The sequence below is a fragment of the Cyprinodon tularosa genome, unplaced genomic scaffold (assembly GCF_016077235.1).
Source record: "Cyprinodon tularosa strain WSP-4 unplaced genomic scaffold, ASM1607723v1 ctg781, whole genome shotgun sequence".
Lineage (NCBI taxonomy): Eukaryota > Metazoa > Chordata > Actinopteri > Cyprinodontiformes > Cyprinodontidae > Cyprinodon > Cyprinodon tularosa.
The window spans coordinates 210,324-237,230 of record NW_024039542.1 but is presented as its reverse complement, the minus strand read 5'-3'; the positions used below and the strand labels follow the sequence as shown (position 1 = coordinate 237,230).

The 26,907-nt window shown below is 42.9% G+C and overlaps 2 protein-coding genes across 2 annotated transcripts; one reads left to right on the top strand and one right to left on the bottom strand.

The window, feature by feature from the left end:
- Positions 1-542: 542 nt before the first annotated feature.
- On the bottom strand, positions 543-14,418 carry LOC119773756 (forkhead box protein P1-like). Its single transcript, XM_038270882.1, has 16 exons — positions 14,332-14,418; positions 13,673-13,841; positions 11,925-12,029; positions 11,019-11,096; positions 9,728-9,776; positions 9,490-9,604; positions 9,093-9,200; positions 4,827-4,914; positions 4,547-4,657; positions 3,872-4,010; positions 3,709-3,779; positions 2,138-2,239; positions 1,940-2,061; positions 1,202-1,271; positions 1,008-1,129; positions 543-932 (listed from the first exon to the last, which is right to left on the bottom strand). Exons 2-16 carry the CDS (start codon positions 13,826-13,828, stop codon positions 803-805), a joined length of 1,566 nt encoding a protein of 521 aa, XP_038126810.1. The 5' UTR covers positions 13,829-13,841; positions 14,332-14,418; the 3' UTR covers positions 543-802.
- Positions 14,419-17,521: 3,103 nt separating this feature from the next.
- On the top strand, positions 17,522-22,611 carry ppp1r3ab (protein phosphatase 1, regulatory subunit 3Ab). Its single transcript, XM_038270878.1, has 4 exons — positions 17,522-18,345; positions 18,713-18,780; positions 18,879-18,967; positions 19,941-22,611. The coding sequence occupies exons 1-4, from the start codon at positions 17,522-17,524 to the stop codon at positions 22,587-22,589; spliced, it is 3,630 nt and encodes a 1,209-aa protein (XP_038126806.1). The 3' UTR covers positions 22,590-22,611.
- Positions 22,612-26,907: the final 4,296 nt, after the last annotated feature.

The following is a 26,907-nucleotide window of genomic DNA, read 5'->3' as shown; positions in this document are numbered from 1 at the left end:
TCCTTACATTAAACATCTGGATGGATCATTAAATCAAACATCTGGATGGATCCTTACATTAAACATCTGGATGGATCCTTAAATCAAACATCTGGATGGATCATTAAATCAAACATCTGGATGGGTCCTTAAATCAAACATCTGGATGGATCCTTAAATTAAACATGAATGGATCCTTAAATCAAACATCTGGATGGGTCCTTAAATCAAACATCTGGATGGATCCTTAAATTAAACATGAATGGATCCTTAAATCAAACATCTGGATGGGTCCTTACATTAAACATCTGGATGGATCATTAAATCAAACATCTGGATGGATCCTTACATTAAACATCTGGATGGATCATTAAATCAAACATCTGGATGGATCCTTACATTAAACATCTGGATGGATCATTAAATCAAACATCTGGATGGATCCTTACATTAAACATCTGGATGGATCCTTAAATCAAACATCTGGATGGATCATTAAATCAAACATCTGGATGGGTCCTTAAATCAAACATCTGGATGGATCCTTAAATTAAACAATGGATCCTTAAATCAAACATCTGGATGGATCCTTAAATTAAACATGAATGGATCCTTAAATCAAACATCTGGATGGGTCCTTAAATTAAACATCTGGATGGGTCCTTACATTAAACATCTGGATGGATCCTTAAATCAAACATCTGGATGGAGTCCCAGGACGTGCTGAATAACTGCAAACCTAACAAATCATGGGAATCTTAATCTACTGATGCAGGTTTTATTATCTAAATTAAAGTGGCAGCTCTGAGCCACACCTGAAGGGTCATTCAAGGCCAAATAAAAGCTCCTCGTTGCTTCCATGAATGTTTCGCTGCAGACTGACAGGTTTGACTCTCGGCAGCTGAACCTCTTCCTCATTTAAATTCAGCTCCCCATCTTCCAAAATAAGTTGCCTGTGTGAAACAAGAAAGTGTGATTTTCAGTCATTCGATAGGTTCATGTTATAGACAACTGAAAGGGCAACTCACTGTTGGACCTCAGAAGAGGGGTTTTGTTTTTGGACGCTTTTGCCTTCTGCTGTTTTGTTCTCCTCTCTAAGTCCGAAACTCTCCTTATTGAGTCGGTTTAGCGATGCTTCTCCCAGCGAGGCCTGAAATCAAACAGCAAAGTTTAAACCAATGTCTTCAAAGAGAAGCTACTAAAAAAGCAAAAATCATCTGACCTGAAAGCTGGAGTGCAGAACTGCAGCCAGAGGAAGACCTGAGGAGACTCTTTTCATCAGTGATGGACTCCTAAAAGGGCCAGGTGGGATTTTAAAAGAGGAAAAATTACATTATTCAAAGAAAAAGCTCATTTTCAGGTTTGCTTTGTCAAAAGTTTGTTTAATCTTTTACTGCTTGGCTTAGAAAGTGAATTAGTTACCTGTTTGGTCTTTTCAAAGGGATGCCAAATAGCAGACAGTTAAAGCTAGTGTTTGTTTTTCAGTGACATCTAGTGGTCAGACTGCAGACTGCAGCAACATCTACTCAAACATCACCTAATCAAGTGATGTTTGTTAACATAGATCATTAAAAATAGAATACTATTATTTATTCTACTAATACTATATATCTACAGATAATTGTATAAACAGTATTAGTATAAATAATAGTCTGTGGATAAAAATAAATAAAAAGCTGTCCTATGTGGACACACTGTATATGCTGTATAAATCCCATGCAGCTTTTTTTTCCTTTGGCACCTCCTTCTTTGACTATTTGATCTGATGTAACGAACAACGAGTCCATTCTGATGTCAATGAAGTCAATCAATCAATCAATCAATTAATCAATATAGGTTTCATTAAGGCAGTCTCTACAGTCATTAGTTTATCAGCTCTGCCCTGCCGTCCTTCAAAGATGTCTGCCACTATAGAGGGTAGATCAAGTTTGATGTGATGAGTCGATAGGAGGCGAATTACCCTGTGATCCTCTGAGACCTCCTCCTCTGATATTCCTCCTCATCCACCGTCCACACTGCACCTTTCACGTTCTCCACGCGCACAAAGCACTTGTGGAGGCTCAGGTTGTGCCGGACAGCGTTCTAAATCAGACGGATGGAGAAAGTTCTGCTGAACCAATCTGAGACACACGAGTCTATGGTGAGCGGCGGTGTTTACCTTCCAGGTGGCAGCGTTGCGTCTGAAATATGCAAAGGTCCTGGAGAACCAGTTGTAAATCTCATTGAGTGTGAGCTGCATATCTGAGGCTTCTATTATGGCCTATCATGCAAGGAATAAAAAATAATAAAGTACAGCATAGAATTAAATCAGTGCTTCATGAAATGCAAAGTATCAAGTGGAAACTTCACTGCCTTTTTGCTAAATGCCTTGTTTGCCAGACATTGGTAAGACTGCACTCTCTCCATTCTACTGATCCCTAAAAAATAAATGTGAGGCTTTCAGTCTCTGTTTATACTGACAGTAAATCACACATTAGCTCCGGCTGGTTTAGGTTTGATTAACAGATTATTTAAAGGGGAACGCCGTTTTTTTTCCATTGGTCCCTTGATTTTCCGTTATTCCATCATGTTCTATCACCCATATGAGTTTAGTGTCATTTGGAGCCGTTCTGAAGATATTCCGTTAGGTTATATCCAGTAACGTCTTCCTATGGGCAACGACTTGAAGGCACAAACTAAACTGTTCATCATTTATTCTTTATGGCACGCCAGCATTCAGAACATGGAGGCCAATCACTGTCCCCCAGACATTAGATTTTTTATATTTATATTTTTCAGAAACGAAGCGGCGTGTATGACATCATCAGCGTGCGCCGGCTACCGTTCCTTCATGCTGTCCGCTGAACTGCTGCTAGTTTTCCTCTCATGCCTGGAAGATGTCTAGTGCTGCTACCACAGATGATCTCGCTCTCCAGATGAACGATTCAGATTAGCTAGAATGAATAGAAGGGGTAGAGAGTAGCCGCCTGTGGCCCGGGCTGCCTGTCACACCTCCAGCCCGCCGCGTGGATGACGTCATACACACTCCGCTTTGTTTTAAAACATATAAAAATATCAACATCTCAGTTTTCCCCCAACTCTCATTTAATCTCAGGCTGTTTTATAGTCTCAACATCGCATTATATAAATGCACAAACGCGACGGAATATCATGTCGAAAGCTTACTGGAATTCACGTGTGCTGGTCGAAGCCAGAGGCTGTTTTGACATTTGGAAGAATGTTTATACAGACGTTCTCTGTTTATGCAAAACCTCTTAATATATCATCTAATTGTGTATAAATGAGCCATTAGGGACTTTATTTTTGCTAAGATTCATACTCGGCCTTCAGCCTGTACTGTTAGGATTCAAACACCCTTTCAACTGCATCTTTTGTTGCTAAGTAAATATAAAGCCATGAATAAGGATATATAAGGCAGTACAGCTGCTTCTATATAAGTCAGCCAGATTTCTACATTCTACAATCCTCCTTCTACTTCAAAATACGCACCACTTCGTATTGGTCTGTAAAATGCCAACAGTTTATTTCTGGCTGTAGTGTAAAAAATATGAAGAAAAACAGGTATGGATACTTTAGAAGCCAACTTAATATATTTCATAAACATAAACTGTAAACATGTATTATGTGGTTTGTTATCTGTGTTCATATTTTTATGGAAAACACATTAAAGTAGGACAGTAAAGGTCCAGTATTAGTTGAAAGGCAGCGGCCCTGAGGGTTTGATCGTACCTGTCGGATCAGGGCTGCGTAGGTAAAGGGGGGTCTGATGTCAGCGTTTCTGTAGAGCTCATACTCATTTTCTGCAGGAAGACGAAACATGACGAGAGAAAAGCCATAAAAAGATTAATAATCAGCTGCGTTTGTTATTCGTTGAATAAAATCCAGCCTTTACCTGAAGACAGAGAGAACAGAGGGGGATGATGCCTCATGGCCCTCGGGGAGTATCTAAAAATGGGCCCCTCTTCCTCACAGCCTCGAGGTGGAGACCTGGCAACGCTCCGAGGTTTGGAGGTGAACGCTGCTGGGCGGAGCTAAAAGCAAATTACATCATTTAACTAACAAAAGACTGCTGCCAAAATGACAGACAGAGAAACCAAACAAAACTGAGACATTTTTAATCAAGCGTGAAGAGCGATTGGACTCGCCTCCTCTGAGCAGCTCCCACTAATATTACAATAAGATTGAAGCCAATTATTGTTAATTACAGGGTGAAATCGTTTGCTTAGTGTTGCAATTAAGGTTCAGTGTTTGCAAGATTAACAAAAGATTAGTTTCCGCATGATGAGAGCGTGTCCACGGTCTGGGAACATGGCTGCTCCCGTCTGCTGGGCCCAACGCTCCAAAACAAAGAGTCAAAAACTGCATAGAAGAGAAAAATGTTGACGAGAGAAAATGCATCCAAATCCACCTGCGTCGGACTTTCATCTCTTCTTAGACAAGTTTTTCTCTTTTTTTTGGTAAAATACTGACTTTTCTTTTACAGCCTGATCAACTGGAGACGATTTGCTCAATTATAATCTGCCAGCATTGAAATCACAGGAGTTTCAGCTCGATGACATCAGGTTACCTGTGAGCCCAGAAGGTCTGCAGCTGCATCAGATTGAGGTGAGTGAGGCTGCAGCCAAGGCAGATGCAGGTGAGTCATCATGGCGTGCAGACGCTGCCGCTCTTTGCAGAGCTGTTCAAGAAGAAGAAACGCTTCTGTGTTCAAATCTGAAAGTGGCTAATTAGCATAGAAATGTTCAATCCTCTGAATAATAAAACCTAAACTATTTATTCCTTAAAGTTATATACAGATAGATATTTTCTAAGCAGGCTGATGTGGGTTTGGTAGGACTGTTGCTCACTTGCAGCTGGAGCTGCTGGACTACTTGCATCTGGACTCGGCATTGGGCGGTGCTCCGCTCATCCAACCTGTGTTCACTGCTCAGATGCCTAAAAATAAAAATAAAACTTTGAACGACATCTTTACCAAAATCACACAGATGTTCACAGCTTCCTTCTGGGCAGATGTGGAATCTGGATAAAATATCTTCTAAGAAAATAATCCAGAACTAGTTTGATCAATTTAACACAGATTGAAAAACATAACGGTTGTAAAAGATAATTAGATACATTTTCCGTTTTTCCAGGAAAGAAAAACTGAATATTTTCCTTCACAAAAAATTATTTCAAGAATAAAGTTGAAACTTTTAGAGACCAAAGTGGAGAAAAAATAAACTTCCATGTTCCTCTCATGGGACCTTTGGGGCCCAGAGGACCTTTGGGGCTCAGAAGACCTTTGGGGCCAGAGGACTTTAGGGTACTTTTGGGGCTCCGGTGACCTACAGGGGCCCAGAGGACCTATGGAGGCCCAGAGGACCTTAGGGGACCTTTGGGGCTCAGATGACCTATAGGGGCCCAGAGGGCCTTTGGGGCTCAGAAGACCTTTGGGGCCAGAGGACCTTAGGGTACTTTTGGGGCTCAGAGGACCTACAGGGGCCCAGAGGACCTATGGAGGCCCAGAGGACCTTAGGGGACCTTTGGGGCTCAGATGACCTATAGGGGCCCAGAGGACCTTTGGGGCTCAGAAGACCTTTGGGGCCAGAGGACCTTAGGGTACTTTTGGGGCTCAGAGGACCTACAGGGGCCCAGAGGACCTATGGAGGCCCAGAGGACCTTAGGGGACCTTTGGGGCTCAGATGACCTATAGGGGCCCAGAGGACCTTAGGGGACCTTTGGGGCCCAGAGGACCTTTGGGGCTCAGAAGACCTTTGGGGCCAGAGGACTTTAGGGTACTTTTGGGGCTCCGGTGACCTACAGGGGCCCAGAGGACCTATGGAGGCCCAGAGGACCTTAGGGGACCTTTGGGGCTCAGATGACCTATAGGGGCCCAGAGGACCTTTGGGGCTCAGAAGACCTTTGGGGCCAGAGGACCTTAGGGTACTTTTGGGGCTCAGAGGACCTACAGGGGCCCAGAGGACCTATGGAGGCCCAGAGGACCTTAGGGGACCTTTGGGGCTCAGATGACCTATAGGGGCCCAGAGGACCTTAGGGGACCTTTGGGGCCCAGAGGACCTTTGGGGCTCAGAAGACCTTTGGGGCCAGAGGACTTTAGGGTACTTTTGGGGCTCCGGTGACCTACAGGGGCCCAGAGGACCTATGGAGGCCCAGAGGACCTTAGGGGACCTTTGGGGCTCAGATGACCTATAGGGGCCCAGAGGACCTTTGGGGCTCAGAAGACCTTAGGGGACCTTTGGGGCTCAGATGACCTATAGGGGCCCAGAGGACCTTTGGGGCTCAGAGGACCTATAGGGGCCCAGAGGACCTTTGGGGCCCAGAGGACCTTTGGTGCCCAGAGGACCTCCCACCAAACAAGCATTCCAGGTTTTTTCTGTAATTTTGATGATCAGACGGATAAACTGAAGATAAAAGAAATAAATTATAAACTTAATCAAGACCTGAAACAAATTTGTGGAAAATCACAGAAGATAAAACGAAAAAAAAATAATGACCTGTTGGTCCCTGTTGGCCCCTGTAGGCCCTTCAGGGCCCTGTTGGTTCCTGTTGGCCCCTGTAGGCCCCTGTAGGCCCCTTTTGGTCCCTGTTGGTCCCTGTAGGCCCCTGTAGGCCACTGTAGGCCCCTGTAGGTCCCTATAGGCCACTGTAGGCCCCTGTAGGTCCCTATAGGCCCCTGTAGGTCCCTATAGGCCCCTGTTTGCCCTGTAGGCCCCTGTTGGTCCCTGTTGGGCCCTGTAGGTGCCTGTTGGTCCCTGTAGGCCCCTGTTGGTCCCTGTAGGCCCCTTTTGGTCCCTGTTGGTCCCTGTAGGCCACTGTAGGCCCCTGTAGGTCCCTATAGGCCACTGTAGGCCCCTGTAGGTCCCTATAGGCCCCTGTAGGTCCCTATAGGCCCCTGTTTGCCCTGTAGACCCCTGTTGGTCCCTGTTGGGCCCTGTAGGTGCCTGTTGGTCCCTGTAGGCCCCTGTTGGTCCCTGTAGGCCCCTTTTGGTCCCTGTTGGTCCCTGTAGGCCACTGTAGGCCCCTGTAGGTCCCTATAGGCCACTGTAGGCCCCTGTAGGTCCCTATAGGCCCCTGTAGGTCCCTATAGGCCCCTGTTTGCCCTGTAGGCCCCTGTTGGTCCCTGTTGGGCCCTGTAGGTGCCTGTTGGTCCCTGTAGGCCCCTGTTGGTCCCTGTAGGTGCGTGTTGGTCCCTATAGCTCCCTATAGGCCCCTGTAGGCCCCTGTTGGTCCCTGTAGGCCCCTGTTGGTCCGTGTAGGCCCCTGTTGGTCCCTGTTGATCCCTGTTGGCCCTGTTGGTGCCTGTTGGTCCCTGTTGGTCCCTGTTGGCCCTGTAGGCCCCTGTTGGTCCTTGTTGGGCCCTGTAGGTGCCTGTTGGTCCCTGTCGGCCCCTGCTAGCCCCTATCTAGAATGGCCCCTGTTGGCCCCTGTAGGTCCCTATAGGCCCCTGTTGGTCCCTGTAGGCCCCTGTTGGCCTCTGTTGGCCTCTGTTGGGCCCTGTAGGTGCCTGTTGGTCCCTGTCGGCCCCTGCTAGCCCCTATCTAGAATGGCCCCTGTTGGCCCCTGTAGGTCCCTAAAGGCCCCTGTAGGTCCCTGTAGGCCTCTGTTGGTCCCTGTAGGCCTCTGTTGGCCCCTGTAGGCCCCTGTTGGTCCCTGTAGGCCTCTGTTGGTCCCTGTAGGCCCCTGTTGGTCCCTAAAGGCCCCTGTAGGTCCCTGTAGGCCCCTGTTGGTCCCTGTAGGCCCCTGTAGGTCCCTAAAGGCCCCTGTAGGTCCCTGTAGGCCCCTGTTGGTCCCTGTAGGCCTCTGTTGGCCCCTGTGGTCCCTGTAGGTCCCTAAAGGCCCCTGTAGGTCCCTGTAGGCCCCTGTTGGTCCCTGTAGGCCTCTGTTGGCCCCTGTAGGCCCCTGTTGGTCCCTGTAGGCCTCTGTTGGTCCCTGTAGGCCCCTGTTGGTCCCTGTAGGCCTCTGTTGGTCCCTGTAGGCCCCTGTTGGTCCCTGTAGGCCTCTGTTGGTCCCTGTAGGCCCCTGTAGGTCCCTGTAGGCCTCTGTTGGTCCCTGTAGGCCCCTGTTGGTCCCTGTAGGCCTCTGTTGGTCCCTGTAGGCCCCTGTTGGTCCCTGTAGGCCTCTGTTGGTCCCTGTAGGCCTCTGTTGTTCCCTGTAGGCCCCTGTTGGTCCCTGTAGGCCCCTGTAGGCCCCTGTAGGTCCCTAAAGGCCCCTGCAGGTCCCTGTAGGCCCCTGTTGGTCCCTGTAGGCCTCTGTTGGCCCCTGTAGGCCCCTGTTGGTCCCTGTAGGCCTCTGTTGGTCCCCGTAGGCCCCTGTTGGTCCCTGTAGGCCTCTGTTGGTCCCTGTAGGCCTCTGTTGGTCCCTGTAGGCCCCTGTTGGGCCCTGTAGGCCTCTGTTGGTCCCTGTAGGCCTCTGTTGGTCCCTGTAGGCCTCTGTTGGGCCCTGTAGGTACCTGTTGGTCCCTGTCGGCCCCTGCTAGCCCCTATCTAGAATGGCCCCTGTTGGCCCCTGTAGGTCCCTATAGGCCCCTGTTGTTCCCTGTAGGCCTCTGTTGGCCCCTGTAGGCCCCTGTTAGTCCCTATAGGCCCATGTTGGTCCCTGTAGGCCTCTGTTGGTTCCTGTAGGCCCCTGTTGGTCCCTGTTGGGCCCTGTAGGTGCCTGTTGGTCCCTGTCGGCCCCTGCTAGCCCCTATCTAGAATCGCCCCTGTTGGTCCCTGTAGGTCCCTATAGGCCCCTGTTGGTCCCTGTAGGCCCCTGTTGGTCCCTGTAGGTCCCTGTAGGCCTATGTTGGTCCCTGTAGGCCCCTGTTGGGCCCTGTAGGTGCCTGTTGGTCCCTGTCGGCCCCTGCTAGCCCCTATCTAGAATCGCCCCTGTTGGTCCCTGTAGGTCCCTATAGGCCCCTGTTGGTCCCTGTAGGCCCCTGTTGGTCCCTGTAGGTCCCTGTAGGCCTCTGTTGGTCCCTGTAGGTCCCTGTTGGTCCCTGTAGGCCCCTGCTAGCCCCTGTCTAGAATGGCCCCTGTATAATCCTAATCCTTTTCATTCATCTGGTTTTCTTTTCTCTGCGCTTCCATTCGGCTCTCAGACAAACTTGGTTTGGAGGCGCGATTCAAACTCACGTGAAAAACTGGCGGCCATTTTCACAAACGGATTCACAACCAGGCCAGTTGCACACGCCGTGACTGAAGAGCACGTCTGCTGAAGCCTGATCCTCGTTTGCAGCACAGCTGGATGATCAGGAGGAAAAACAGAAAAAACATTAAAGTCAAAGCGACAAAAGACCAGAAATCCTAAAAGAAAACTTTCTTTGTTTTCTCCCAGACTGAGGTGATGGAAGGAGCCCAACATAAACGAAAAAACATGTACTTTTGATTCAGGACATTTTCTCAGTGATCCACCTCAGTTGGTAGAAAAAAAACAAAGAGGAGAAAATAAATCGGCCCGCAGGGAATTAAAGCGAACATGCTGCTGAAGACACAAAAAGGCAGAATCGTTTCAGCAGAACAAAGATTTTACCGATCAGATCTGAGAGGAGAATCATGCAGCTCCTCGCTGCTCCCTAGTTTCTCCTTCATCTTCGGCCCACTGATGGAAAGAGCAGATTTGATGTCTTCCCATAACTGCTGCATCTCTGCAGGAATCAAACAAATTTATTTCTAATTACTAAAAAAAAGTGTAATATCATAAAAAAAGTTTAAAGTAAAAAAGCCTGAGAGAAAAGAAAAGACTGAAAATGTGCAGAAAAAGGAGGAACCTGAAGGTTCAGACGGTTTCTGCTCCTGCAGGAGGTGCTGAGCAGGAAGCTGCAGGAGCAAAACATAGGAGGTCAGAGTTTGCTGCTCCTCCTTCAGAAGGAGGTCAGAGCATTTCTCACAATAAACAGCTCAACATTTATTAATGTTTCATTCTTTTTGTTTAAATGTTTCAGTAATATTTTATAGAAATGAGTAATAATTATATTAGGAGCATCTGATTGGTTAAAGCAGGCAGTAGCTTATTAAATGTCCTGATTTTCATTCAATCTAATTAGCTGCAACAAATAAAAGGTTTAAAATTAAACGTTTTAATAACAATAGATGTTTTAACATGATAAGTTATATTAGATGATATATAAAGAATAGATCTTTTCTGCATAGATTAGAACTGCTGCAGCTTCAGTAAAGCAACTTTATTTTCTTTCTTTCTAATGATTCACATAAATAATCACAGCAGCTTTAACCCCAAAAATAAGAGCAAATTATTCATGTTTAGAAATTAATAAAATAAACTTTCAATATTTGAGCATAAATAAAACATGAATATCCAATTCTAAAATGTTAATCAGCAAATCATAATGTTGAATTAACAAATCTTTATAGAAATAAAGAAAACCGTTGTAATAATGGAGAAATGAGGCTCTGCCACACATTTCTATGCAAAGATGATGATAATATGATTCTCTATATTAAACACATTAAAATTACAAACAAAACAGAAAATCATTATGAATTAACAGCAAAAATGTCATAATTTAGATTATATTTATAGAAAATAGTAATAAGGAACAAGTTTAAGCAGTTTTATAAGCAAACCCTCATTTCATCTCATTGTCTTTTCTAATATCTGTTTTCTATGTTGGTTTTCTAACTGATAAAATTCACACGATTTACAGCATCGGCAGATTTTCTTTAAACCAACAACCTTGTTTCTCCTAAAGCAGGAAACTATAAGAAAAAACTAAAATCATGTCATATTAGAACATTTGGAGAAAAATGACAACAAACAATCTTTCAGTTATTTGAATTTTATAGGGGAAAAAAAGAATTATACTCTCAAATAGGAAAGAAAAATTTGGCTATTTTCTCCATTTATCTTTAGTTCTGAGGATTAAGGCTGGACTCTTTACCATTACCCTAATCTTAACTCTGTATGATCCTTAACTGCTTCACTGTTTGGAGACGTAAACAGAACGGAGCCTCAGTCTTCCAGGATTTAGCCGTATATATAGATACACATAAACAGACGTGTCTACATGCATAATGAGTTGGAGATGATGAAGCCGTTACCTCTTTGACTTTCCTGCTGGACGGCTGATGAAGTCGCTGCTGCTGCTGCTGCTGCTTGTAAAATTCCTTCAGGTTTTGCTAAAAGGTAGAAAGAATTAATTAAATTCTTTCCAGTTTATTTCTAAAGCGCCACATGTCATCTGAAGGCACTTTACATTTCCCCAGATCATCCAGTCTATTCTATTTTATGTCTTGTTGGCTCCCGTCCTTTAAAATGTCTTTAATTTCATTTCATTTTAAACACAAAGAGTATATTAATGACCCGATCATTTTATTCAGGTTTGTTTAAGTTTTTTCAAATGATCCCGAAAATAAAAAGGCTAAAAATGTGTATTTTTCTTTTAGAAAAGCTTTTCCCTGGAGAAGAACCTGCTTAGAGAACAAATTAGAAAAAATTCTACAAAATCTTTTTGTTTATGATTAAAAATGAAAAATCTTTACATATAAATACACATATCTATCTCTCTCTCTATTAATAGAAAAATTTATTTAAAATGTGCAATAATGTTATTATTTTTATTCTTACGGTATATTTTTTTTTATTTTGAATGAACTTAGGAAAAAATAAGTCATTAGATTATTCGATGACTTTAGTTCTTGCTCTTCTGAAAAAATCTTGTTGCTGTCTTCATATAATTTATTTTATACATTTATTTAAAACAGAATAAAAAGAAAAGCTTCACAAAGATTAAACATTTCTTAGCTCCTTCTGATATTTTTATGTTAAAAATCTCAGTTTGCTAAAATTAAACTTAATTCAGATTTAATTATGAAATCTTTAATCCAGTTCCTGGAGTGAGGGGTTCTCTCTCTTCAGAGGGTTAGGGTTAACCCAGATGTACCTGCTAACTACCCTAGTTAGCAGGTTTACCTGGGTTAGCAGGTAGATCTCTGGTGCAGACGTACCTGCTGCAGCAGCAGGACCTGCTGCTTGTGGTGGATCATCGCCTGCAGCTGGTTGGGCGACAGAAGCTGCTGCAGCTGCTGAGGAGCCATCATGGCCAGAAAGACCTTCAAGAAAACAAGAAAACGTCACAATCTGCAGCAAGACATCAGGAGAATCAACCAGGGAAACTTTGCAACTACACCACCTGGTTGTAAAGGCCTGATTGAACATTGTGATGCTGGACAGCGCTGTTGACCCTGAACGAGATGCGAGACGCATCAAACCTAATTAGTGCCACAATTTCATGCTGGTTGTGGCCCCTGATAGGAGTGTATGGTTGTTAACGCAGGCAAACCCCCTCAGAATAATAACTGATCTGACTCAGGGACAAAGAACCGATGGATTATCTGCCGCTGGGATACGGCTGGATTACAAACAGCATCAACTCAGAAAATGTAATAATAAGCTGAATATAATCAAACATAATGTTTTGGGCCGCCCATCAAATCTGTCTAATTCAACCAGATTAGAAACGTCAATAACTACAGAAATGTACATTTACCATTTTATCTGGCAGCTACTGGTGTAATTTATTCCAAGTTTGTTTGCAAGTAATCAATTTAATTCTATTCAGTTAATTTCTATAGCTCCAATTCACATCATGTCATCTCAGGCCACTTTATAGATCCAGATCAACCAGATCATCCAGTCAGATCAAAGGTTCAAAGTTTTCCATCTAAGGAAAACCAGCTGATTGCATCGCATTAATCCCATTAATCCCATTAGAGACAGAAACGAGACACTGGATCCAAGTAAGGAGGTGAAATGAAGACTTTCTGAAATCGGAACAATAAGTCAGATTTTTCTTTTAGCTGAGATCTGATTTATGAGAATTTAGATTCTTTGCGTAGCGCCAACAGGGAGACTCATTTCTCAGGAGAGATTTTAGATTTTAACAAAACTTTATTTACACAATTCAAACAATAGAATTAATTATTTATGTAAAACAAAGTCAGTTAAAAATCACTATCAAGGAAAAAAACAAGTGTCAGCTAAAAACCGTTAAATGAGGAGATTGTTAAATTGTGATTCTCTATCATCTGACACATAAAATGTTGTTAAAACCCCAAAGCTGAATAAAATCTGAATAAAAAGTGAAACTCCATCTTTAACCTCCACAGAGCCGCGGCATCAAGGTGCGCTCCTTCCTGCAGCCGGTCTCTGCAGGACAGGTAAACGGCCATTTGCCTTATTTCTCAGGAGAGACATTTGAGAGGAATGAGAAAACCCGTCTGGTCTGGGTCTCATTTATATCCAGGAGATGAAAATGAGACATAAAGAAGATCTCATCTTCAACTGAACATGTTTTAGTTTCCTGATCAAGTGGATGATTCATCTCATTCGGCTAAATTGTAAAACTCTAATTTGAGTTCTTCTCATTTAATATAGTCTAAGTTTTTCTCTCTATTTGTTTTTGCAAACACTGATTTTCACCAATGAAAATATTTCTGTGTTTTATCATAAACATTTGAAACCACAGTCCTCAAAAACAGAAGAATATGATTAATAAAAGTGGAAATGACTGTTTATCATCTGCTGGATTCACAGTTTCAGCTCTTTTAGCCTAAAGCTGAGTGATATTTGATTAAATCTGCTTCTTGGATAATTAAGGTTCAAACAGGAGATCTGATCTGTTCTCCATCTGAACTCCTGCCTGAGGTCCACGGCTCCTCGCTGCCGGTTTATCCAGGCTGTGACTGAAGGATACCTGTTTGTTGAAGAGGCTCTGGCAGGTTTGTGCCCTCGATCCACTGCAGGAGCCTCCATCAGTGACTTTCTCTCCTGCTCCTCCTCCTGTGTGGCTGAGGAGGCTCCTGGCTGGAGTTTGACGGGCTGCTGAGGGACTGAGAGGAGACTCGGGCATCTCAGCACAGGTCCTAAAAAAAGACACACAGTAAATAAGCTTCAGACTGGAAGTCCCAGTGGAATCACGTTGTTGTCCCAAAACCAAAGATGTTTATTTAAGGAACCTGCAGCGTCATTTTAAAAAAGAAACGACAGATTCTAGCAAATCTGCATTAAAAGGATTTAGATTCCAGAAACAGAGAATCTATCTGCAGATATCAGGTAAAAGAAATAAACATCATGAAGTATAAATCTGCTTCTGTTTTACACATTTAAAAATATTAGACTTTTTATTGACAGCTAAATGTTTATATTAATTCCCAAGTGGGAGGATTAATAATGGGGTTTATTGATGCATTCACATCTTTTAGGTAGAAGATGATTGCAGACCTTAGTGATGATGGGTTAGTTTACTAACTGCAGCATGCACAGGACCAAGACTGCTTCTCATTTCCCATTGAGGTTCTTAACACAAACTAGACTTCTGAGCCTTTTTAGACGTATTAAATAAAAAGGACATACCTTAATCAGCCAGACAGAGATGGTGTCTCCCAAAGAAGCAGGTGTGGACTGAGCGAAGGAGTTCTCTGATGGAGATGTGAGCCTACCTGAGGGGGGAGGAGTCCCTGTATCAGTCACTGAGTATGACAGCCATGATAGAAGCTGATTACTGGGATGTAAAAAGCTGCAAATGAAGCTGCTGATAAAAAAAATCTCATGTATTTTGCATAGAGGCCATTTTAATGAGCATATTTCACTCTGATATGAAGAGAGAGAATTAAGAAACAAAGCTGCTCACAGATTTCTTCTTTGTTCCTTGATTTCAATTTATTAACTAATTTAAAGAAATAAATTCCCCTAGTTTGAAAATTCTTGGATCTTCTGGCTTGTTTACAAAGACTAATAGTTTCTAACTTCATTTAGCAGATTTGGCAGCGTTATCTGTTTATAGATCTGGATTTAAATCAAAATAAAGGATGCTGGATCATTCTGTATCAGACACCTTTATCTATTTTGATCTATTTGCACTCATGCCACTAGAGGGAGTAGTGCCAGCAAATAGAAACAAAGACTGAAGGGTTCCTCTTGTTTTAGGGCGCACCTCCTTTTTTACACTTTCTGGAGCATCACTGACATGGAAGTTTGGCTCCTTATACTGTATTGCTATATATTCTTCCGCCTGGTTCCTACATTATGTTTCTTCTCAACTGCTTTTACATCATAACTGAATATCTAAAATGGCAAAAAGATGAACTTAGAAGCCATAAAGATGGTTTGGTAACCATGTAAACAAAGATGGGTTAAGAGAAATAAGGGAATCTTTTCTGGTCTGATCCACATGCAGGGAAAGTCGGTTTGAACTAATGAGGCTGATTGTAACGGGGAAGGGATGTGGGCGCTCAGGTTCTCTGAGGAACGAGAAGTTGTCAGGGTGATGTGAGAACATGTGCAGGGTTTGATGGAGGAAGTGGAGCAGCTGGGAAAGCTCCCACTTTGGTCGATGAGGTCCTTTCTGTTCAGCATTATTCAGTCCACAATAAGGCAGCTTAATGTCCAATGAAGCCATTATAACAGAATTTAATTTGGCGTATTTTATATGATCTAAAATGAATTCATTTTGTAATCTGTAATTAACGCACCTTGTGTAATTAATGGATCAAGGATAACTTTAACTCGCTATATGTTTCATAAAACGGGACAGATGGACGCAGTATTCAAGGGAAGGTTTTGAAACCTTTAATGACAGAAAATGAACAGAAACAAAACAAGTGCAGCTGTAGACATGCACTGGCTGCAGGGGGGGGCAGGGCACCACCCAATCACTGACACTCTTGTTTAACAGTTCAGTCCATCCTCTCCGAGGAAGGCAAGATCCAGCCGATGGACTGTCAACGAGATGCGGCGCAGAGCCGCTCAAAGCGTCCCTGATTCAGCAGCCCCAGTGAGCAGGCAGGAGACCGATCCAGGTCAGGGAAACAGATCAGAACCGGACAGTTCCCAGATTCAGGAGTCTGCAGCCTGACCAGAGGTTCCGATCCACACTGGAACTCACAGATCCAGGGTTCCAGGAATCCACAGAGAGTTCAGGCAAGTTCAGAGTTCCAGTGAGTCCAGCTTTGAGCTCAGACAAGCTCAGATATAGATAGGTGAGCTAGTAGTTGAGAGGAATGGAGACAAGGCATGGTACCAGGAGAATGGCAGAACTTTAAACTGGAGTCCATTTCGAAGCCAGGATCACAGGATTTAAAACTGACCTCCCCCCGCACTCCGAGTGAAAAACCCTGAGGGCTCAACGGAGAAGAGCTGGCACACGATCAGGAGACAAACACCAAATCCTCTCAATCCACTGGCCTCCAAGAGTCAGGACTTGAACCACAAACATAAAGGAATTACAACTCAAACAAACATGAATAACTACATGAAAATGTAACATGAATACAAACGAATAAGGATCTGGACCTGATAGCTGGGCTGAACCGTATATATAGCAGGTGGATAAGATGAATGGTAATTAGAGAGCAGGGAGTGAATGGCAGGTGAATGAGGTGAGTAATGAGATCAGCTACTGTGATCAGACGTACTTATTACACAAATAGCTTAAAAGGCATTGCCCATTTTAAGTTTTTGCTTTTTTTGTTCCATTGATTTTCCACAGAAGTCATTCAAAGTTTCACTGTTCTCAGAAAATACACATATTTAACCCACTTAGATATTTAGGTAATGAACAAATTCCAGCGGATGTTGAAGGAAAGTCTCCTGACTCCTGACTGGTCTAACATTCTTTAAGGTAAAACCGTCACAAATGATCCAGAGTGCGGCGGCATGTCTGGTCTTCAATCAGCCTAAAATGTCTCAGGTCACCTCTCTGTAATACGTCTACATGCCTGTAGAAATCAGCTCCTGCTCTGGCCTGCATTGATCCCCTGGAACCAGTCCACAATGCTCTAACTCCACTGTCTGCACTCCGAGCTGTGATGAGACTGACTATGGCAATCCATCAGACAACTTTAGTAGAAGATTTAACAGAGAAGTCTGTAGTATAGAAGATGAAGAGGGATAGTTCCTGCACAGTTTTGCATTGTTTATGATTACCATAAGAGACGGAGAAAAGCAACGTTAGGAGAAACCCACTGCTGACATCTTTATGACGAGACAATAAGTTGCATCCTGCATCCTGAAGCCTGTCTGTGATGATTTAGATAGAAAACTTTGATTCAATCTGACTGGATGATCTGGTGAACTGTAAAGTGCATTAAGATGACATGATGTGAATTGGCGCTATAGAAATAAACTGAATAGAATTGATTTCAGGCTTATTTGCTGCATTAGGACCGGGGTGATTTCTCAGAAATGAAGTGAACTAAAAACTGCAGAAAACAGCCCAAATGATTGATCCTCTAAATCTGAGAGTATGTGTTCCTCGGAAAAATGGTGAGAAAGGAGATCTACAAGAAAAAAGAAAAGGAATGTTTACATAGCTTTAACCCCCACCCCCCAGAGCTGTTTAACCAGAGTCTGAGAAGCTTTGGTTTTACTAACTGAAGGGAGCTAAAGACCCCCTCAGACTGAAAAAGCAGGGGTTCAACAGATCCATCTACTTAGCTTAGACTACTGTATACATTTCACGTCCCTTCAGGCCTATTTATAGTGTTGGCCCTAGCAACAATGTCATCTGTAACTGGACCCCGTCTGTTAAGTCAGAGCATGTTGAATGTCAGCTGCCAGAAGTCCTGCAGTTGACACTCACTTCATGGAGTTTGCAGGACAGCTAAGAGCTTCGGAGGCCTGTAACTATCTATCAGTCCCAGGCCTCAGCCCTTTGGACCCCGATGAAGATGAAGGAGATTTAATAGTCGGCTTCAGACCCAGATCCTCTCCCATCCCATCCAGAAGGTGCTCAACCTCGGACGAAGACTCAGATCCTGAGCCTCCTTTCTGCGGCTCCCGGAGGGTGTCGTTTGCTGACGCCAAGGGCCTCAGTCTGGTGCAAGTAAAGGAGTTTAATACGTCGGACGTACCAAAACTGCCAGGATATGACTTTGTAGATGGCGAGGGTAAAGATTCAGTGGAATACCACCTCTCACCCTTAACGTTCTCTCTTCCACTTTCACCCAAAGAGGTTTTTGCCAAAGTGTTGAATCAGAAAGTAGAACTGGAAACAGTGGAGTTACTTCCAGGGACCACGATTCTTAAAGGTGTGATCCGTGTCCTCAACATCTCCTACGATAAGTCTGTCTACATCAGAACCTCTTTGGACAGGTGGGCCACCCACTTTGACCTTTTGGCAGAGTATGTCTCCGGCTCTAGTGATGGCGTGACAGACAGCTTCTCGTTTAAGCTCACCTTGGTGCCGCCGTTTGGGGATCAGGGAGTCAGGGTCGACTTTTGTCTGCGGTACGAAACTCCTGTGGGGACATTCTGGTCTAACAATAACAACGCCAACTATGTGCTCTCCTGTCAGCGCAGAATGAAAGAGGGGATAGAGAAACTGCAGAGGGAAAACGCAAACAAGAAAAGCTGCCTGAAGGCTGTCAGGTAAGGGATACTCAGGGATTAAAAGATAAAAGCAGCAGAAGTTCAATTTTTAACGTGTATCTGGTCAGTTCAGCTGCACACTGTTGAAGCTCAGCAGCTAATTTGTTTGAATCTAAACTGTTGTTTTAGTTTGAGTCATTTGCCAGAAAAAGAGTCATCAATCTCCACAATGTCATTTTCTTTAGTTGGGAATGAAATCCTCACCAAATATAACAAATTAAATAAAACCTTTGACCTCTGATGGAAGAATAGAAACTGCAGAACATCTCAGTCTATCAATTCTCTCATTGTGCTGATTGGTGAATTAGTGAACATGAAGTAGAAGGAGAGCCAAACTGAGTGTGACTGCTCTCTGATTGATCCACAGTCAGAGTGCCTCCACTGTGGAAAACATTTCATCAAAGAAAGCTTCATCACAGGAAAAAATGTCAACAGGTGATTTTTTCTTTTGCTGGGAGAGAAATAAGGAATTTGTCCTAAATGTAAAACCAAATGTTTGAACTGCGCAAAAACAAAATGTCTCCTTTCTCCAGATGAGTCTGTCGGGGCTCCAGAGGTGGGCACTTTGAATATCCCTGAAGGTCAGTCAGCAACATCTAACGCAGAGGAACAGACGCTGTTGGTGAGAGGAATATTTCACTTGGTTAACTTTACTGCAGTTTTGCTCCATCAAATAGTATTTATACCTTTAAACTGAAGAGGTAAGAAGTATTTTTAGGAATGAAAGAAGCACATGAAGAACAGAGAACTTGATTTGGTTGCTTTTTCTGTGTGAATGTCGTGACACCAGCTTCAGTGCTACAACAGTAACATCATGAATCAGGAGACTTTGTACCTGCCTTTCGCACTTTATCACGTTCTCATGTTAGCACGGCTGCTAACTTGTAGTTTAACTCAATTTTTCTGATTTAAGGCTTCAGTGCTTTAGCAGCATGAGTTAAAATCAAAGCATGAGGATGTTGGTCCATGTCTGGACTTTGCTTGGCCCGTCTAACACATCTGAATCATGTATTGATCTGAAGCAGGTCTCTTTAATTCCAGTCCTTGAGCTCCAGTGTCCTGCAGCTCTGAGACGTTTCATTCCACATCAGAATTAAACTGTTACCTCAGCATGCAGTCCAGTTGTCTGGAGTCCTGCTGACTCAACTATCTGACCCCGGCGTGTTGAACAGAGACACATCTAAAGGTAGCAGGAGACCAGAAACCAAGGACTGGAGCTGAGGAACTATCTGTAGGTCTATATTATTAGGATTCCTTACTGGGCTTCTATTATAAAGGACTCCAGCTGTCAGCCTCCAACCTGACCTATTTTCCTTTATCAACATGATCCTGTTTGTTCTCTAAAGCTTTCTAACAAACCTGCGACTTTCATAGTACAGCTGAATAGTTTTAAAGCTGAAACTGACTGAAACCGATTTTATTTAGAGGTATTAGATTAAGAAGTTATAATATGAATGCAATGTTAGACATTACTTTGTGTTGATCTGTCAAATAAAATCAAACATAAGTATACTAATATTCTGGATTTTTAAGCAGTTTTAACAGGGACTGTTTGTTTAAGAAAGCTTAATGAATCTATCCCTGTTGATGGACAGATGGAAAACAAGCAGAACAGCAGCCGGAGGAGGAAAAGACAAGCTGCACGGATGGCCAGGCTGAGGAGCTACTACGCCGCTCAGAGAGAAGGGGGGGAAGATGATGCTGGGAAAGACAATAAACCCAAAGAAACCCCAAAACAGGAAACTCTAGAAGAAATCCCAGGAGACAATTTTGTCTCACTTCAGCCTTTAAATGAAGGGAAAAATAAGCCAGAAAATGATCAGTTTGTTTATGAAGACCTTGGAGTGAGTAGCATACCTCAGTATAATGACGACGCATCCAACCAGCAGGTTAAATCTGACTCTGCTGTTATAGCACGAGCTGAGAGCGCGTCAGGCATCTCAACCAAGTCCCTGCCTTCAGCCGGAGAGTCTGCTGCAGCAGAACCACAACATTTCATAGAGTGTTTCACCACCAATCAGGATGGAGACGGGAGTTTGGGAAGAACTAACGGCTCAGGAACAGCAAGCAGTGAAATCCTCATTAGCAAAACCGACCGCGTCACATTCGGCATGGTGGTCGCTCCGCTCTACTCTCAAGCATTTGAGAAGGTGTCAGCTGCAAAAACTGTAAGCAGTGGAAACTTCACTCTTCCCTCTGAAACCAGAGAAATCTGTGGGGTTCTTCCAGTTAACACTGGGAGTAGCATGGGTGAAGTACAGGGAAATGTGACTGATAGTCAGGGATCAAATGATTTGGTTATTAAACTGATTAGCCCAACCTTTGAGGATCAAGAGGCAGTTAATAAGATCCTAAAACACACAGAAAATGTTGAGAATCCAACCGAGATGGAGAAGCAGCCTGACCAGAACGCTATTTACTCATCTCTGAATCTGCAATCTGGTTTTGAAGACAAAGTTCCTCCTTGGAGTCTTTATTCTCAGACAGAAGCAGATGAGGAGATTCTGGCTAATAAAGCAACTAAACCAGGAAAATATAAATCACCAGAGCAAAGTCCTCCTGTGGTTTCAGTGAACGAGGATGAAACACCTGCAGAGGATGAACCTAAAGTGGGTCTGAAACCTCAGATTATATTAGAACACAATGACGAAGGAGGGGTTCAACTGAAAAACTATGAGAGCACAGAGGTCAAAAACAAAAGTTATAAAACTTGCAAGTCTTCCATAGAAGACAATCTTTTACAGAATCTCGATGAATTGAATTGCAACCAAACTGACGGTAGAGGTTTCATGGAGAGTGTTGAGGATCTTTGCGAACCAGAGAAAATGCTTCTTAAATCACAAAATACATGTTTAGAAATTCAAGAGAAAAAGAATATGGAGAACAAAAACATTTCAGGCTCAGAAAACGATGAAAGCAACTCTGATGATATGCATGTGATGTACGAAGCTGCTCAAAGCATCTTAAATGAGGTTAGAAGTAGCAATCACTACCATGCTGGGACATCTGGGAGACTCCATGATCAAGATGTCCAGGAAAAGAAATGTGAAATGGAACCTTCTTTCTCAAACCAAGATGAGAATTTCCTTATAGATGAGGGGAAAAACTGGGAAACGATGGTTGAAGAGGAAGTCAGCGTTTTATCAAATGAAGAGGAAGGTGAGCAGATAGATTCAAAGACAGAAGCCAGTAGAAGCGACGGGAAGGAGATCAAGGAGGGGAGTGCTGTGGCGTTAGAGAGGAAGGTGAAGCAGGGTTATGTCATCATGGCAGACAGAGTAGAAAGTACTGAAGAAGATAAAATGGATGGGCAAGAAGCAGCAGAGCTGCAGGATGAAGCAGAGTTTGATTCAGTCGGAACAGAAAAGGTAAATGTTGAAGATAAAGAAGAAAAGATGGAAATAGAGATGAAGGAAGACATTCTGACACAGTGGAACAAGGAAAATGGAGGACAGAAGATTTCAGATTTTAAACAGATCATTGTTGTAACTGCAGATTCAGAAATAGCAAAGCAAGACAGAGAGGATAAAGTCTGGGCTTTTAAACTCAAGTCAGACTTTACTGGAAATAAGGATGAAGATGGGGCTTCTGCTCTGGTGAGCAGAGCTGCGAATAAGGACATAAGTGAAGGGAAATACGGTTGTGTCCAGATGGACACCAGTCCGTCCCATGAGGCAGGGCTCCAGGATCTCACAGACCAATCAAACGGCATGTTTCACTCTTCCCACAGAGGAACATGCGATCCAGTGGAGGAAGCTGACAGCGCTTCAGCAGAGTCAGATTCAGACGAAGAGCTGCAGTTGTACGTACATTGCCTGAGGGCTGCTGGTGCATCGCCGCAGGCCCACAAAGCCAAAGTCAGAGGTGCAGGTTTCACTGCACACAAAAAAACATCAGTCGGCAAAGTGAAAGTACCACCAACTCTCATGCCATCAATCAGCGAAGCTCTGGATGAAGAACAACAACAAAGGTTCCTCCCAGAGACTCACAAAGACATAAAAATAGCTGCTGAGGCAACTTCCAATCCACAGGAGAGAATGAACCAAAACCAATGGAGGTGGAAAGAAGTGTTTTCCTGCAGTAATGTCTCCAAATCATTGCTCTGTGCCTCCTTAATGGTGGTGTTTGGTGTGGTGGCATACCATTATGATTTCCTTGCCTGTTTCCTGCTTTACCTGATATCAGTCATTTGGCTGTGTTGTCAAGGGGAGAAGCCACCAATTAAGAATAAGCAAAAAGACTGAAATGCACTGGGAAAAAAAAAAACTGTTTCAACTGTTTTTAAACTGACTCCTTGGCATTAAACCTTATTTATGATGCATATGAGAATAATTGTTGTATTTTCCCTATGGGAGGATGTTTAGTCTCTGTTGTGGAGAGAATAAACAAACAGCTGTATGCCTTTATGTTTCTGACTAAATCTAGTGGAACCCCAATGAATCATTATTATTAATCAGTTAAAAAAGGCCTGTTAAAGTGAAAATAAAAGCAAAGCCTGTGCTTATGAAACAAGCTGTTTGTCTTTTCATCCTTATGATGTCAAAAAAAGACTTAACTTCTTATGCATATTTCTCATTTAAGAAAAAAGTCTCATCTAAGCTTAAACTGCAGAAGCAGGTTTTCTGAGCAGGTAAGTTCCAAAGTTCATTTCCATTCTATGCAGTTTATTTCTATAGCTCCAATTCGCATCATATCATCTCAGGTCACTTTATAGATCCAGATCAACCAGATCATCCAGTCAGATTGATTCAAAGTTTTCTATCTAAGGAAAACCAGCTGATTGCATCGACTCATTGACTCTTCAGCAATCCCTCACACTAAGCATGCTTGTAGCGACAGTGGAGAGGAAAAACTCCCTTTGAACAGGAAGAAACCTCCAGCAGAACCAGGCTCAGTGTGAGCGGCCATCTGCTGAGGCCCACTGGGGTTCAAGGAGACAGAAGCAGACATAGAAAAAGAAGCATAGATACAAAAGGCAGCTGTCAACCAGCTCCACAGGCGGCCCCGTCCAGGAAACACACAGCCAGGCAGACGAGCTCCGAGCCAGCTCCCATGTCAGAGGATGAAGAGAGCACATCCAGTTAGTCACAGTCAGAGAAACAGGACTACACTGGAAAACAGGCCGAGCTCCAACATCTAGAAACAAAGGTGTTGATGGCAGCAGCACAGCTGATATTTCTCTCCAGGATGGAGTCACAGCCAAACAGGAACAGACCAGATGAAGCTACTATGAGAAAAAGCAGAGAGAGCAGAACGTTAGAGATTGAACTAACAGATTCTGCAGAGTGGGAGAATAGAGATAGAATGATGAAAAAGGGGTCCCTATGTCCTCCAGCAGTCTAAGCCTATAGCAGCAGAACTATAGAGATAGCTCAGGATAACTTGAGCCACTCTAACTAGAAGCTTTATCAAAGAGGAAAGTTTTAAGCCTAGCCTAAAAGTAGACAGGGTGTCTGGCTCAGCTTGTTCAACTTGTTGGTCGTTTCACTGGTTTGAACGTTCACTACACAGCTGTCCAAAATGCAGAGCCAGAACTCTGGGGGAGTGGCGGCCTAGTGGTTAGGGCCCACTCCCACAGACTGCCACTCTGGGTCCCTGAGTAAGACCCTTAACCCCACACTGCTCCCCTGGTGCCGCACAATGGCAGCCCAGTGCTCCCCCAGGGGAGGGGTTAAATGCAGAGAGGGAATTTGGCTGCTCTGTACTGCTGACAGTGGAATGAGAATATAAAGCTGGAAAAAAACTACAGAAGATAAATAAATCTACCTGTAATCTGAATTTAGTTTGAAACACTTGAATTTTGCTGTTCCCCGATGATCATCACCCAATCAGACTAATTAAAAGTTTTCTCTACAAAATATTGATTAAGGAATATACAAAAAGTTATAAAGTCAAGGAAAAAACATAAAGCTTCCAAGTTATTGATAATAACATTGGAGGATTTCAGAGGGAAACTGCTCTTGATTAATTATTCATCAGGACATCCATGTGAACAAAGGGCTGCAAATGTTCTGGCTTTGAGGTGTTAACAATAACCCAGAAAGAAAAGACACCAAAAGTGATGGAGTTTAATCCTGCACCTATTCTAATAACTACACTAACAGCTCAGTGATAATCATCCAACTACTGATCTGTTTACGACGGCTCTATTATCTATAATCTATTACTTCTATTTATGAATATCACTGATCAATCAGTCTAAACAACTCAGCAGGAAAACTTTTTGCATGCTCATATATTAATATTTTACATGTACAAAAAACATTTCAGTTAGAGGAATGAGAAAAATACAAAAATTATTGTCAAGCGATCAAAAATGTATATATATATAATTAAAGGTTAAATCTCGATGAGTTTAACAGAGAGAATCTGAGATTATTAGTCCAGATTGGAGCTGATTCACAGGCAAACCTCAATAAACAGCATAGCAGCCGTCATCATCAGCCTGTCAGGGATATTTCTGACTGCGTACATTACCAAACACCAAACACTCCTTCCTTTGCTAAAAATGTGTTATAAAGCAAACAGGAATTACATTTTATATTTCCTTCAGGCATCTTTTTTTATTAAACCCAAACCCTGATTGTTTACACCCTCAGTAAGACAGATATAAAAAGTATCACAGATTAATTTACATGGAAACTTAGAACATCTTTTTAACACAAAATTTAGTTTATATTGAAAAAATATCACAAAGAGTTTAACATCAATAAATGAAACATAAAATTAATGAATTTCTTCTATTTTTATGTTGTTTTTTTTTACCTTTTGTTGTAATTTTCAGAGCCTTAGAAAAGTTTTTATCCAACTTTAACTTTTAGCAGTTTTATTTGGAAAGAGATTTTATGTAATGAAGTAAAACAAAGTGTGACGCGGCAAAAAATTATAATTAGGATAAACATTTCTTACAATCTGGAAAATCCATATTTCGATGGACTTTCTTTTACTGCATTTAATGCAGCAGGTCTACCTGCTTTGCTCTACTAGACACTGACATTTTTGCCTATTAGACAGTAGAAGTGTAGAAAATCTGTAAAATGATTTGGATTTAGGTGATTTAGTTGTGTCTTTCTGGCTAAGGGACGTGCTAATCTATCGTACCTGCAGGTTTAGTGAAGTCTTTTCTCCTTTAATGTGTATTTTCTTACAGGTGTGGCCAATGTGTTGAACAGCTGTCCCAAATATTTGCAGACATTTTAACACCTCAATGGAGACATGTCATAATCCAGCTAGCTTCCAATCCTCCCCCATCATTCCTACAGAAGCATCACTCGGCCCTAACCCTAACCCTCTGTGACAATGAAGTCATTTGAGCTGCAGGGACAAAGGCAAGCTGCAGTATGTTACTGCCTCTGCAGAGGGTCATTGGCTGCAACTTTCCTCTCCTAAGGAACCAAACGCCTCTAGATCCCAGAGGCCAGCAGAAAGGATGCAGTTGCACACAAACTGTTTCAGACTCTTCCCTCTAGCAGGACTATATGGACCATTCAGCCCAAAACTTCAAGCCACAAAAACAGCTTCTTCCCTTCCAGCCTCATTATCAGGCCCGCCCCCGAATGTCTATATGTTTACACTCCTTGCCATAAGGCTGTTTTGTTCTGTATTAAGCTTCATTTGGGTCTGTTTTAACACCACCCAGCTTCCATATCACTGCTGAGGAAGAGTATCCTCCCAGTTGGTCTCCACCAGTGCCATGTTCACGGTCAGTTGAAGTGTCAGGTTTCTCTTATGCATACAATTTTGCAGCAAAAAGAAAATTGGTTTCATCTTACATGTGAGCTGCTAATTTGCTTATTCTGCAGAAATAGGCTTCTTTTGCTTTCTTTAAACAAGTTCTTACTTCTTACCCTCAACCCTTGTTAAATTATCTGGCTGCAGAATGGTTTTCCTGACTTTGTTATTGAAAATCCAGTAAGTATTGTATAAGTAATGTATCCAGTAAGTTAAGGAGAAAGGTGGTGTCTTGGTAGACCTGCAATCACATCGGGGGGGGGGGGGGGGGGGTATGACAACTGGGCCAGTGGTCCCGGGCCCAGCCAAGGCTGTCTGCAATCCTACTCTACTCTTTTCAATTCTCATGCCTTGAACTTTGTTATTTAAAATTCAAAAACTTGATCTATTATTCCAAATCTATTCCTGTTTTAACCCTGTGTTTAGACTGAACCCTGGCTGATCTTAATGTGGCCGTTTGTCCACTAATCATCTCCTGCAAATATCTGAGGCCTTCACAAAACAGATTGTTTTAATACAGCATTAAAATATAAACATGTCTATTCTTTCTGTTTCTTCATTTTAAGAAGGTGACTTTTGGAGACCATTATAATGATGTTTTTACTCCTACTTTTAGATTTTCAAACATATTTTTTAACTTAGACTCATAATTAAACATTAGTTTGTGTTTCTCACAAAAAAAAAATCTCAGATAAACAAAAATTGGATCAACAAGGAAATAACAGAATATCAGTGTAAAAACATAAGCTGTCTTACATCCAGTCACACAGTGACTATAAAGATCGTTTGACTCGCTACAGCTGCTTGTTTGCATCAGAACTGGTCCATTTG

Bases quoted from the DNA above. Each gene is read 5' to 3' on its own strand.
- LOC119773756 (XM_038270882.1), bottom strand. From the start codon at position 13,828: ATGCCCGAGTCTCCTCTCAGTCCCTCAGCAGCCCGTCAAACTCCAGCC. The intron at 4,011-4,546 runs GTAACCTGATGT...ATTTGCTTTTAG, and splicing joins CAGACCTTCTGGGCTCACAG to CTCCGCCCAGCAGCGTTCAC. The intron at 933-1,007 runs GTGAGTTGCCCT...TGTTTCACACAG, and splicing joins CCCTCTTCTGAGGTCCAACA to GCAACTTATTTTGGAAGATG.
- ppp1r3ab (XM_038270878.1), top strand. From the start codon at position 17,522: ATGTCAGCTGCCAGAAGTCCTGCAGTTGACACTCACTTCATGGAGTTT. The intron at 18,346-18,712 runs GTAAGGGATACT...ATTGATCCACAG, and splicing joins AGCTGCCTGAAGGCTGTCAG to TCAGAGTGCCTCCACTGTGG. The intron at 18,968-19,940 runs GTGAGAGGAATA...GTTGATGGACAG, and splicing joins CAGAGGAACAGACGCTGTTG to ATGGAAAACAAGCAGAACAG.